The 12,734-nt window shown below is 41.2% G+C and overlaps 1 protein-coding gene across 1 annotated transcript in view; it reads right to left on the bottom strand.

The window, feature by feature from the left end:
- LOC138609435 (growth factor receptor-bound protein 10-like) overlaps positions 1 to 10,867 on the bottom strand; it is a 32,122-nt gene extending 21,255 nt beyond the window's left edge. The window contains exons 1-3 of the mRNA XM_069682079.1: positions 10,783 to 10,867; positions 5,492 to 5,747; positions 5,063 to 5,186 (exon numbers count right to left, since the gene is read on the bottom strand). Of these exons, the coding sequence (XP_069538180.1) occupies positions 5,063 to 5,186; positions 5,492 to 5,747; positions 10,783 to 10,867 (465 nt within the window). The remainder of the gene's footprint in view (positions 1 to 5,062; positions 5,187 to 5,491; positions 5,748 to 10,782) is intronic.
- Between the last annotated feature and the right edge of the window lie 1,867 nt (positions 10,868 to 12,734).

Below are 12,734 nucleotides of genomic sequence, written 5' to 3'. Positions count from 1 at the left end.
TTAAACAAAAACAAACTTGAGGAGATTTGGAAGAAATGTTTACACAGTGATTTATTTTTCCGTGCAAGGATCCCATCCACCCATTATCTTTCATCTGATATGTTGGTGCAGAAACCACTGAGCTCTCCAACCTCAAATCCACAGCAAAATGAATGCCTGCTGCATATTTGGTTATGTAGAGGATATCATTGATTTTAATTGATAAACTCCCAGAAGACAAATGGTGTTCATAAACTCTCCTCAAGAATTGAAATTTAATCTCATGTCCATTTCAAAAGCTTCATTTCCAAAAGGGTTTCATCAGTGTTGCAACTCGAAGTTGATTATTAGAATTTCTGGCTTCCAAACTAAGTAAATAATCTCAAACTAGAGTTCATGTGGATACTGTACACCGGCAACAAGAGAAGGCCTTTAAATGATCTGGTTTCATTTTAATGGTTTCCATTGGTAAATCTAGTATCTAGTTCTGGTTTGACAATAATGACAAATGTAAATCTGGAAACACGCATGTGTGTGTCAAAGAAGTGCAAGTTGCCTGATAAATCATTAAGTTACGTCATCACATCACCACGACATGCTCAAAACTCAAAAGTCCTGTAAAGCTTTGTTAAGCACACACACACACACACACACACACACACACACATACACATCAAGACTTTTACTCAGGTGACTACCTTCAAGTAAACGAAGTATTTTCATTTATACTGAGAACTACAGTAACCTGCTGTCTATCCGTGTCAATCCGGCTTTATATCCATGTCATTATAATCTTACTCTGTTGAACAGACTCTCCTTGTCATCTTCTCACGCACACGCGCACACACACACACACACACACACACACACACACACACACACACACACGCACACACGCACACACGCACACCAACACGCACACACGCACACACACACACACACACACACACACACACACCTGATCTGATTGCAGTGGGTCAGCAGACCATTGCGTGCAGAAGTACATCAGCTGACCACGAACACACGGGGAGGTAGGACTCCCAAACAGAGAGTGTGTGTGACTCAGAGCTTGAGTCTTCCCTTTATTTTTATGACACTGCTACAGTTTATATTGCCATAAATCTTACTAAAACTAATATATAAATCTTCAGTACGTAAAACTTTTTCGCAGGAATATTTCACACAAAAAATACCATCACAACATTAGCTCCAGAATTGTAAAAGACTTCAAAGAAACCTAAAACAAGAATTCTTCTGTGACACTGTACTTAATAATCACAGTGATTTCAGCTAAATGCTAACATTAGGATGCTAACATGCTCACAAGTCATATGTAACTATGCTCCTGTTTAGCAGCTACAATCTTAACTATGTTAATTTGGTGTGTTAGCTAGTTAGCTAGTGTTGCCCAAAAGATAAATACAGATGACTGCAATAGAAATGGCATTCGTTTGCAGGTATTTGGTCATAAACAAAAGTATCTGACATACTTTTGATCTCATGATGATATTACATAAACTGTCAAGGGATTGCCAAAGTTGTCACAAGTCATCCTCTGGTCATCATTAAGAACTACCCAATTTTGTGCACGCCAATTATCTGCTTTAACTTTTTGTAAAATTTTGCAGGCATCAAATATTTTTATCAATCAGAACACACACTGCGTAAGCAACTCGACAACCTTTTTTGGCGGGAGGTCAGACGTGAGGGTCATTTAAAGAGCAGTAAACCTTGTGCTCAAAGATACTTCAGCAGGTTGAGCAATGCCAACACAGGTGGCTTTAACCAGAGTCCTTTACTTCATTTTGGATGGTCTCTTTAAACAATATGGCTTCCTGCTGTCTCTGATGTTAGTAATTCTGCATCTCTGGCCACAAATAAAATAAGGAGTCGCGTTCCCGCTGCTGTCATGATGCCAAAGCCCAGTGAGGACAGACAGGACCTGATCAATCCCATGTGAAAGCTGGGGTAACATAAACAGTAATTCAGCATTCATCAAAGTTAGACAAACAGTATTAGCTTTAGCACTTGCAGCTACTGGACCCTACCAAAGACTATACAGTCATTGGACCCTACATACAGTAAATTGTTAAACGTGATTTACAGTGAGATGGGTATTCCCCGACACTTGTTTCTAAAATCTGACAGAAGTGTAGTGCCATAACTATTAATGGTAGCCTGTTCATGATACCCCGAGGACAAATCCATTTATGTCATTAAAGGCAACCCAGGCCACAAACCTGTCATGTCACGCACATACACAGTTCTACTCGCTCATAATATAAGCTATGTATCCCTTCGAGAAAGACTGAAGCTTAGTGAAGAATGTTCAGATTCCAACTGTGCAGCTGGAGGGAGAGAGATCCTATGATAAAACCATGCCAATGCAAATACAATGCAACTATCTCTGCAGACCAACGCACGGCACGTCTGAGAGCCTCGTCTGCATTGTTGTGTAAGCAGTTCTCAATGCTCTTCAGAAAACATGGTAAAACTGACCTGCACAGATGCATGCATGTGTATACTTTAAAACCTTTACTGGCTTATAGCCTTTGTGTTAGCTTACATATGCTATTACACAACATTGCATGCCAAGAGAAGAACTGGAGCTAAAGGCAAAGCCGTGGCCAGTCTGCTCCTTGTCCTGCTGAACTTAACTTATCTGATCAGTGAAGGTTTCATTTAATCAGCTGAAGACTAGTCATGGCTCATTTTAAGCCTTACAGCTGATTGAAGTACACCATACTTCATCACGCATACACGGAAGGAAGCCAGTTAAAGCTCCTGTTCTGCTGGTTATGAAACAGATTGAAATGAATTCAAATTACTCTATATGATTTACAAAAGCAAACCAGACCATCAGACACAAGATTGATTATTTCTATGCAGTATTTTTTAATGCCTGAAACCAGGAAGCAGGTGTCAGGCGAAGCGATTAACTGCGCACTGCCTTCGTTTACATTTTCCAGGGTAAAAATGTACAGTGAGTCTCATATGCAGGATGAGACTGTTTGTCAAAAATCACCCATTGCATGTACAGGACAAAATCACCAAAGAGAGAAGCTTTGTCCACAGGGGGCGCCAAAATCAACACAAACCCAAAGTTCCTCACAGGAGCTTTAATATTAGAGCTGGTTTGGAAGATGTTACGCACTACAATTTAACATTGTTAATGATCAGTACATACATGATGATTCTTAGCAGGTAAAGTTAACTAAGTAAAAGTAAATGAATGTTTTATGCTATAAAGTATGCGCTACACTGATTATCAAGAATACACAGTACGGCTTAGTCAGATGGAACATCATTGGTTTTGCAGTTTTTTGGTCATAAACCATAAAACACACTGCAAGATGAATCCTAAGATGACATGAATATCTGTAAAGCCTAGTAATCAAATAAAATAGTTGTTAAATCAAATCCACAAATGAAAGCTTTATACTGTTGCTAAAGGAAAGTCAGTTATCAGAAAACAGTAGATACATTGTTTATGAACCTTAAAAGTCTTCAGAAAATATCAAGGCATTTTTAGTCAGGGCTGACATTGCCTCAAACCATGCTGCAAAAGTTATTCTATGTAGCAGTTATTGCTATCATTATTACATTCATTAATTATTGTGAGGTTTCTGTGTACTGGTAGTTTTGATGAAACATGATGGAATGTTGGATGTGAATTTTCCATTTACTGTCCTTCCAACACAAACTTTATTGGTATTTGTGCTGGCTGAATACTACCATCTTCCTGTTTTTGTGCCGTTAAGCATTCTTGAAGAATTTCCTGTCAACTTCAACCTAGAGAGACCTGCCATGATAAGAGCAGTAAAGAGTATGAAGAATACTGCCCCACCTCTGAGCCATAATCAGTTTTTAAAACTAAAGCAAGAATGAGTAATCGATGTCAGATACAAAGCATGCGTACAGAAGCTTTAAGAATATCTCACACAAAACTTTTAAGTGCAGTTAAATGTTCTAAAAACACTAGATACTACAAAATAAATATGCATTTCCTCTCTATAACAAAAACTGAGTGGTTATTTGCCTCCTTAGATACACAAGACACTAATTGAATGAACTAAACTGGACAGAATGAAGATTTTTAGGGACATGATGCAACATCCAGTCTAGTCTCAGAGACTCACACACACAAAAGATCCTTTGTTCAAACTGCAAACTTGCTCTCTGACTCCAGACCTTGTGAGATGATGTCAACACAACGGGAAAATATTGCAATGCTTTATCACATGCTTACATGTGCGTTTGAAGTAAATAAAGTCGCCAAGGCAAGAAAGACTGAGCTTCTAAAATAACTTTTATTGTTCAGGGTGGGCATCCTGAAAACATCTTTGAGAGGGATGGAACATTCCTGGGACAGGAGGTTTACCGGGAAAGGAAGGGCAAGGCAATGACACACACACACACACACACATTGATGTAAGAGCCAGGGTGGAAGCGTGTGAACCGGAAATGGGCGCATGTCTTGCTGGGGCCGGCAGACGGATTCAGAAGGTTCAGAGAGATCCGACCTGCAGACGTTCCCAGCCATATTCCCAGCTCCGCTGCGGAAGTCTGCACTCTGTCTGCAGCATCCGGGAGACATTGCTCACCTCCTTCCATGGCAAAACATTTCTGTCACTCTGTATGTGTGCGTGTGTGTACATGTGATAATGATGCCTTCACAGTAACACACACATATACAGCCAGATAACCCAGGGTGAGCGGTTGTGTAATGGAAGGAAAGGCTGTCTGGAGCCAAAATCAACACATGCTGCTGTGACCTGAACATAACAGGCCAGTCAGCGAGATTTAAAACAACAACACACACACAAACACACGCACACACACACACTTACACCCTCTCGTGACAGTGGTCAAGTAAAGTAAAAAAAAAAACATGTTTTTTTTATTTAAAGTTTATTTTCTCCCTGTATGCTGCAACCTTCAATGTCACGACCATGTGAACTTTTATTTTCATACAAACTTAAAACCTTACAACCTTTCAAAACGTGAGCATGTGTGCCTCCTTTAGTCAGTTATATAAAGTGAATGTGTATTAGTGCAGGGCAGGTGGTATGGGGGTACTTACGTAGTTGTCGGAGGTCTGTATGGGGCTGAGGATGGGGGAGCCTGCTGGACTGCAGAGCTCAGGGAAAGGGTTGGGGATGGCCGGCAGGGATGCTGGACGCAGATGCTGCTCTTCCTGCAGGCACCTGCAGAGGGAGACACACACGCACACACACACACACACTCATGTTACAGTCTTGGCTGACCATTAATTCATCATTTCTTTGGTTATTGAAAGAAACATCATATATTGGACTGAAAAGTTTGTTTAACATTTGATGAAGCCAATAGTTAACTTGTTTAATATTTAAATCTTCAACCAATTAAAACACACACACAATACGGTCTAGTTTTATATGCATTTTTTCATTTTTGGAAACAATTCTTCCAGCTATGTGTATTTTAACATAAACAGTGAAATACACGCAGGGAGCAGGTTATGCGCATCTACCTGACGGTCTGAATGTGCATAGGCTGGGAGTGGCGCAGTCTCTCCCTGGAGGGGGATGAAGGGGGCAGTGGCGGGGTGTGACGACGCTGGGCCTGGCCGTGTCCCGGGTAGGCAGGGTGCATGTGATGGTGGTGGTGATGTTGGGCGTGCACATGGCCATTGTTCAGGAGCAGGGCCGTGTCTGCCTGTGTGGAGTATACACTCTCCATGGAGGAGTTCATGTCGTTCACCAGCCACTCCAGGTCCACATCATCATCTGTGGAAGAGGTGGAGAGCGGTGGTCACCACAAAGTGAATGACAGTGACAGTAAAAGTTGCAGGGCGAGAGATATCCACTAGGTGTCGCCTCAGTGGCTGATAGTGTTTAAACCCATCCACCAGCAGCTGATAGTCATTAAAAATCATCCTCCATAGACTGTGGTAACTTTCTCTGCAAATAAGATTAGACTTAAGAGAATCTGTCTCCTGTAACAGTTACAAAACAGATCTGCAGAAAATTCATGTTTTGCAATTGATATGAAAGGCTTAATGAAGTTACAACAAGACTATGAAGTCTGGTTTTCGATTTCTAGTATTTCCATTTCTGCATTTAAAAGACAGAAAGTGAATACTTATGAAATCAAATGTTACAAGTAAAGGGCTTGCTTTATAGTGCATAAAGGGTGATATCATGCTTTTCTTTGAACACACTGCTTAGCATATTGGCCTTAGTCCCCTTCCTACTGTACATACTGTGACAATACCTCAGCAATCTGACTAGCACTTTAATTAAGCTGTGATTTTACACGGTCAGCAGTGAAATATACATAAATATCTAACAGAGAGAGAACATACAGGCTTGTTAAAAGTTTTGGTCCACCTCGTGCTGGATTTTACTGCCTTGAATTTCCTTCAATGACTGTGTATTCCACTAACTTATCCTGTCATTCAAAGCAGTAAAGGTGGAACTAACAGTCACCCACAGACTGATCAACCAGCCATACCTAACCAGGGTTAAAGGTTCTTTTGAGCTGCTGGACAGTCATTAAGGCATTGCCAGTCAGTGCTGGTCTTTAAAGTTGACAAATTATTAATTAACTGAAGTCAGTCCATGATTTAAAAAGGCCCAGTTGGGCGTCGGTTTAGCTCAGCGGTTTAATCGGTGGCCATGTGCAGAGGCTATGGTCCTTGATGCGACAGCCCTGGGCTCAACTCCCGCCCTCGGCCCTCGGCCCTTTGCCCCGTGTCATCCCCACTCTCTTCTCCTGTTTCCAACACTATCCACTGTCCTCTTTAAATAAAAGGCATGAAAGGCCAAAAAAATATTTAAAAAAAGGCCCAGTTGGAGCTCCACTAACTGCTTTAATGACCTGCTTTTCATTCACAACTCCCCCCTCCTCCCCAATGTTGAATCAGAGGAAAGTGTACTAGCAGGGTAGATATAATCTCTCTTTATAAAGCTTGTATTAAGTTGAGTGCAAAATAAGAGTAAGACTTATGAGGAGGTTTAACAGACCTATTTACTAAGTGCAGTATGCGTTGCTCTGTTTCTGTATGTGTGTTAATATGTGTGTGTCCAGCCCTTTGGTCCTATGTGTGTCCCAACCCAACACCACACACAGAATTCCTGACATTCCTCTAGGAAGAAATTACAGCACTCTGGGAACGTTCACCAGCCTGTTCATGGCATATGGTGGCTAAATGATCAGGACAAAGTAGGAGACCAAAACACGAACGCATGCACACAGACAGGAGAGCCTGGGACACCATGTACGCTATGCAGTGCTGATGAGCATGTGTATTTAATTATACAGGAGAACTGAAATAAAAAGGACATTGCACTGCATGTACTCTCACACACACCAGTAAAGGAACCAAACAGCAGGAGTCGGCCTGCCTGATCTCAAATCACAAAGAGGAATGCAAGACACACAGACATATGCACACGTAAAGGACAGTCTGGGACATAAGGTCATGTGATGCCAGGGTTCATGAGTGGGGCATGGGTTGGGGTGACACAGAGGGGGAGCGCACACAGTTGGAAGCAACCAAGAGTGCACATGGGGACAGTCAGAGAAGGTTCTTATGTAAGCTGCAATATACACTAGGCCTTTTTCACTGCACACTTTTGACTTGTCCTAGTAGGAAAAGTACAGGTGGAACTAAAAACATTAACAATGGCTCTCTGTTCCATTACAGTATCTCAGTGCGACGATAAGTCAGCAATACAAGGAAATTCAGACCATTTTTTGTATTATTTACACCTTTGGGTTTTCCTCCTGCAGCGCGTCAAAACATCTTACTCAGTTACATGCACCATGTCAGCCATGAACACGAAAAGTGATGTCTGGATGTACTTTCTTTTGTTGAAATGTGGCAACAACTATTTGAGAGGTTGTCAGGTAATTTACCTTTCCAGGATTAATTAAAATAACTTAGTGATTCCTGAACTGTTCATCTGGCATCATTAGGTCAAAATTTCCATTTGCCCACTATTATCACTATTGATACTACTGCCACTATTATTACTATCTTCAGTAAATGGTAGATGAGATGCCAGACAAGTGAATTTCCCTTTGGAGATCAATAAAGTTATTGTTATAGTTATATTGCTTTGTTTCCAAATTCCTTCAAAGTGATCATCCACCAGCTTCAGCTGTACATTGTATTTACTGCTAATAACCAAATGTTAGCATTCTAACGCACAAACTAATATGACCTCCTGAACAACATCATGTTAAGACTGTCTCTGGGAACATGCTCACATATACTGTATATCATTGTGCCTACATACAGCCTCACAGAGGTACTAGTATGGCTGTAGAGTCTTTATCACAATTACATCTGCACACTATTGAAGGTCATTTCCTCTCCCAAAAATACAGAAAGAGCTGTATTTCCATTGGATACTGCTCTTAAGCTTGAGATGGCAATGCGTCTAGTTAGAGATTGCTTTGTTTGGTGTTCTTCAGAAAAATGTAAATAGGCTCTGGGAGCTTGTCACCTTCAATGCAGAGACAAAATTTCCTTTAAGTTGTGTCACTTAAAACAAGTATTTTATCAAGGCCAAAAATATCCTCCATCCTCTTAACTTTGCAACTAGGAAGGATTTTCTCTGCAGCCCCTCTCCCTTGCAGCACCACTTCTTTATTAAGGCTGATAAGCCAAATGGCATTTTACATAAAAATGTAATCTAGAGCAGCTTTAAGAGGATAATGATGGTATCATTGGCATTCCTCTCCCTCCTCCTGTGACTGGCTTAGCCTACGTTGCACTGTTGGCATCAGTCTGGAAAGCCATAGGACATGTAGCATGTTAATGTTCTCCTGCTCTCTTCTCCTAACAGCAACGTGGAGGTCACAGAGAAGAGCTGGAGGTTCAAATGTTCAAGTTTAAAGTTTCTTTATGCAATAAAATATTATTATAATAACATAGTAATTCACTTTGGTACATTTTGCACATGTCCTTGATCTTTTTGCAATAGTATTATAGCATATTTTCCACTGTAGGAAGTTTTAAAGTGTTTTAAAATTAAGGTTGAACTAGATAGGTGTTGGATTTCAATCACCAATCGTGATGTGTCAACAGTAAAGGGGCGGCTGTGGCTCAGTGGTAGAGTCGGTCGTCTTTCAATCGGAAGGTCAGAGGTTTGATCCCCAGCTCCCTCAGGCTACATGTCCTTGGGCAAGACACTGAACCCCAAATTGCTCCTGGTGGCGTAGCCAACGGGTATGAATGTATTAACTGATTGACAGTTGGGCACTTTACGTAGCAGCCTCTGCCATTAATGTGTGAATGTGTGTGTGAATAGGTGAATGTGACATGTAGTGTAAAAGCACCTTTGAGTGGTCGCAAAGACTAGAAAAGTGCTACATAAGTACAGTCCATTTACCATTTACCATTTAAACGAGCTATGCTTTCCCCTCTTAACAAACATTACTGAGGTACAAGTCATTTTAAGCAGCTTAGCGAATTAACTCCATTGGCATGAGCAACCCTGGAGGACATCAAACACAATATCAAAGGCTTCACAGTAAAGATTCTAAACAACATATTACATCTCCTACTGTATATTGGCTGGTTAACATGCCGTCATCACTGTGCTATGTATCAAGACACGTGTCATCACATCATCAGAAAGACAGGGCTGGCATAAATGAAGGACACGTAACCAGAGACAGGCATGATCTAAATATATGCCTGTCCGTCAGTGAGGTTAATGAGATGTTTCTCTGTTGTGCAAAGTCAGAAGGAAACATCAGCTGAGTCTTTGACTTTTGCTTTTTCACTGAAGTCATCAATTGGACATCACACTCCTTTTTATAGATACAGTAATCTTATTTGCTACACTGATCCATTTCCTCCGCACTGGAAAATACACAACTTGATTTTATATCATCTAAGCTTTGATCAATGTTTATCAGAGGAAGAAAACTAGGTTTTACAGGACCGGCTGTAAAGGGCCCTGAAATGTTAGATAGAAGAAGATAATCTATTTGTACTAAAAAGATAGATAACTTAGATAACTTCCTTTAATCACCCTGAGATTTTCTGATGTGTCGTTGCCTGCATTCTCAGTACAAACATTCATACCTTTAACTCCTCACCCCTGCCCCACAGGTCTGTGGCCTACTTTCTATAAACTCCCCTCTGCCCAGCACTGGCTGTCCTACAGGCCTATATAAAACTCCCCAACCACTCACCCCATTCACGTGAAGCCATATTTAATTCTCTCACACAAGCATGACCACCACACATCATCAGAGCAGACAACTTAACCACCAACCAAAGGAGGAAAAAAATAGGCCAGGAAGGGAGAATTTACAACCTCTCCTCTCCTCAAGTTGGCCACTTTCCAAAAGGATTCCCATGATTTTCCATAAAGGCTGAAGGGATTTCTGGGAATATATTGAAAGCAGGTTAACGCATGTGTGTGTGTATTGGAAAGGGGAGTTGTTGAAAAGTGCTGAGCAGTACAAAAAAAGAGGGGGAGTTACACTTCGTGCCGAGCCTGCAGTGATGAAGGGAGAAAATGTCCTAGATGGAGATGAAGATAGGAATGGAGAGGGGGGGATTTCTAGGAAGACAGGACGAGCATTCAGTGCGCCAGCAAATAGGGTTTGGCTGTGGAGAGATCCCATAAAAAGTGGTATGAAAAAGGGAATGTGTGAAATATGGATAGAACTGTCTCATCCATCTTTTACAACATAGAAAAATAAAAAGACATTGGGCAATTATGACGACAACTTATATTTTGTGATTGAAATCTGTCAATAGTTTTGACATAATTGGGATGAGGAGAGGAAAGTTACCATGTTGATGTGGCAAATTTTGATTGGCCGAGCGCTGAAAGCCTGGAACGATCAGCTCGTCAGGCCTGCGTGAAGTGCGGTCCATGCTTTCCTGTCAGAAAAGGCAGAAAAAAAGAAAGTTGTTTTTAAAAGGCAGAGACCATGCACTGAAAACCATGCAGTGGGTTTAAGATGTTAGTAAGTGTGAGATGTATGTTCAAAGGGGCAGACAAAGAGTGCCTCTGCTCTCGAGGAACATCAAGCCTCAAGTTCAGAGGCCAGTGACACTTTGACCCCGTGGCATGGTGACTTTATGACCCCCTGCCCCCTTTCCCCCTCTCCTATTCTCTCTCTCTCTCATGCCTGAACTCATTCTTGTAACAGTTAGATGTAAAATTTGCAACAGGTACTGCTTTAAAAGAAAACAAAAAACAGATCAATCATTCCAGCTCAGGCACACTTATACAATCTCACACGTCTGGAGATGCACGCACAAACTGCCAAGTTTCTCACACATTGTCTAATTTGAAGCAGCCTCAAGGCAAAAACGCTGCAGAGGAGAAAGGGAGGGGAAAAGGCCAAACAAATTTTCAATCTTCCCTTTTCTAGGAAAAAGAAGAACGCGGAAGCATTGCTTCCAGGAACTGCTCTTGGCCAGGGGTCCTGTTGTGCATGTATGCACATACGCACACACGCACACACTCACACACTCACAGCTTCCCTTGGTGCTACGAAAACATCCATAAATGCCCGGAGAGAGATTTATAGCTCTGAGAAGCAACAGCCAAACGCTTTCCAAGGAAGGCAATTTGGCTGCAGGGCCTGAAGGCTGACAAAGAAAGTCTGCAGGCTTCATCTAGAGCTGACTAGCTAGAACAACCTGTCCAGTAATCCCTCTTTAATATAAAGTATATCTTAATCATCATGTCAAAGAGAGACAAGCCAACATGCACAAAGAAAATACCTATGACATAGCTGAAAAGTTGACTTCTCCTCAAACTGACAAGATAACCTTGCATTAAACTCTGAAGCTTTGTACCAAAACAAACTGATGGTGTATGCACATATTGTTGCAGGTAGAGAGATTTTACAGTTGCACAGAGCCAGGCTAGCTGTTTAACAGGTTGTTGGTTCAGGTCTAATTAAACAGATATGCAAGTGGTCCTTGTTATCTTTGAATGTTTCTCAAGAAAGCAGTATGCGTCCTTGTTTTCATAAACTCAAACAAAAAGCTCTCACACTCTTGATTTTGTCCTTCACATTACTGCCTGTGTTTCTGTCATTCTTCTTTCAGCACCATCAGCACTGGTTTGGGATTGCCTTTGCCTGAATACAAGAGTGTAATTGTGTACACTGTGAGGAGTTGGATGCAGTACAGTGTCCTACTTCTAGTAATATATATCAGTAGAAGCAGTGTTAATATGTAGCAACGAGTAAGGGAAAATTCCCTCCCCTCAGCAGCACGCGTACCTTTTAAGAGTTTACATTCCCCATAAAAATCAAAGTGGGAAATACCATTAATGCTTTTTCTGTGACTCTACAGTGTAAAATAACTGCACACTGATGCTACCTCAATGGTCAACTAATCAACTGATAAATCTGAAGACATACCCAACTTAAAAGTAGCCATTGGTTTTTAAGTAAAAGTATTTCCCAGATGTGAAATGTTTTTCAGAACGAGCCAATAGTAACTGTAGAAACAACCCCTTGATGTTAGCAGTCTTAAGGATACAAGTGGAACAGTACATGAAGGGTGGCTTTGTTGTTGAATTTTTTTTTGGCTTGTGAGTCATTCCTTGAGTCTTGTGTTTTAAGTTTCACAACAGCATCATTCAACCAATCTTGTGGCCAGAAAGGTCACCACTGGGTCATTATGTAACTAATCTCCATTTACAGGGGCGTGGATTTTAGGGATGGCAAATGTTCTGGTTTCCGTTTGTACTATGCTTGTAGTTCAAGAAATATTGACCAGT

This window comes from Semicossyphus pulcher, unplaced genomic scaffold (assembly GCF_022749685.1).
Source record: "Semicossyphus pulcher isolate SPU_LCO1_2020_fin unplaced genomic scaffold, fSemPul1.0.p SCAF_5, whole genome shotgun sequence".
Classification (NCBI taxonomy): domain Eukaryota; kingdom Metazoa; phylum Chordata; class Actinopteri; order Labriformes; family Labridae; genus Semicossyphus; species Semicossyphus pulcher.
Note: the sequence above shows the minus strand (reverse complement) of the source record. Positions and strands in the feature narration are given on the sequence as shown.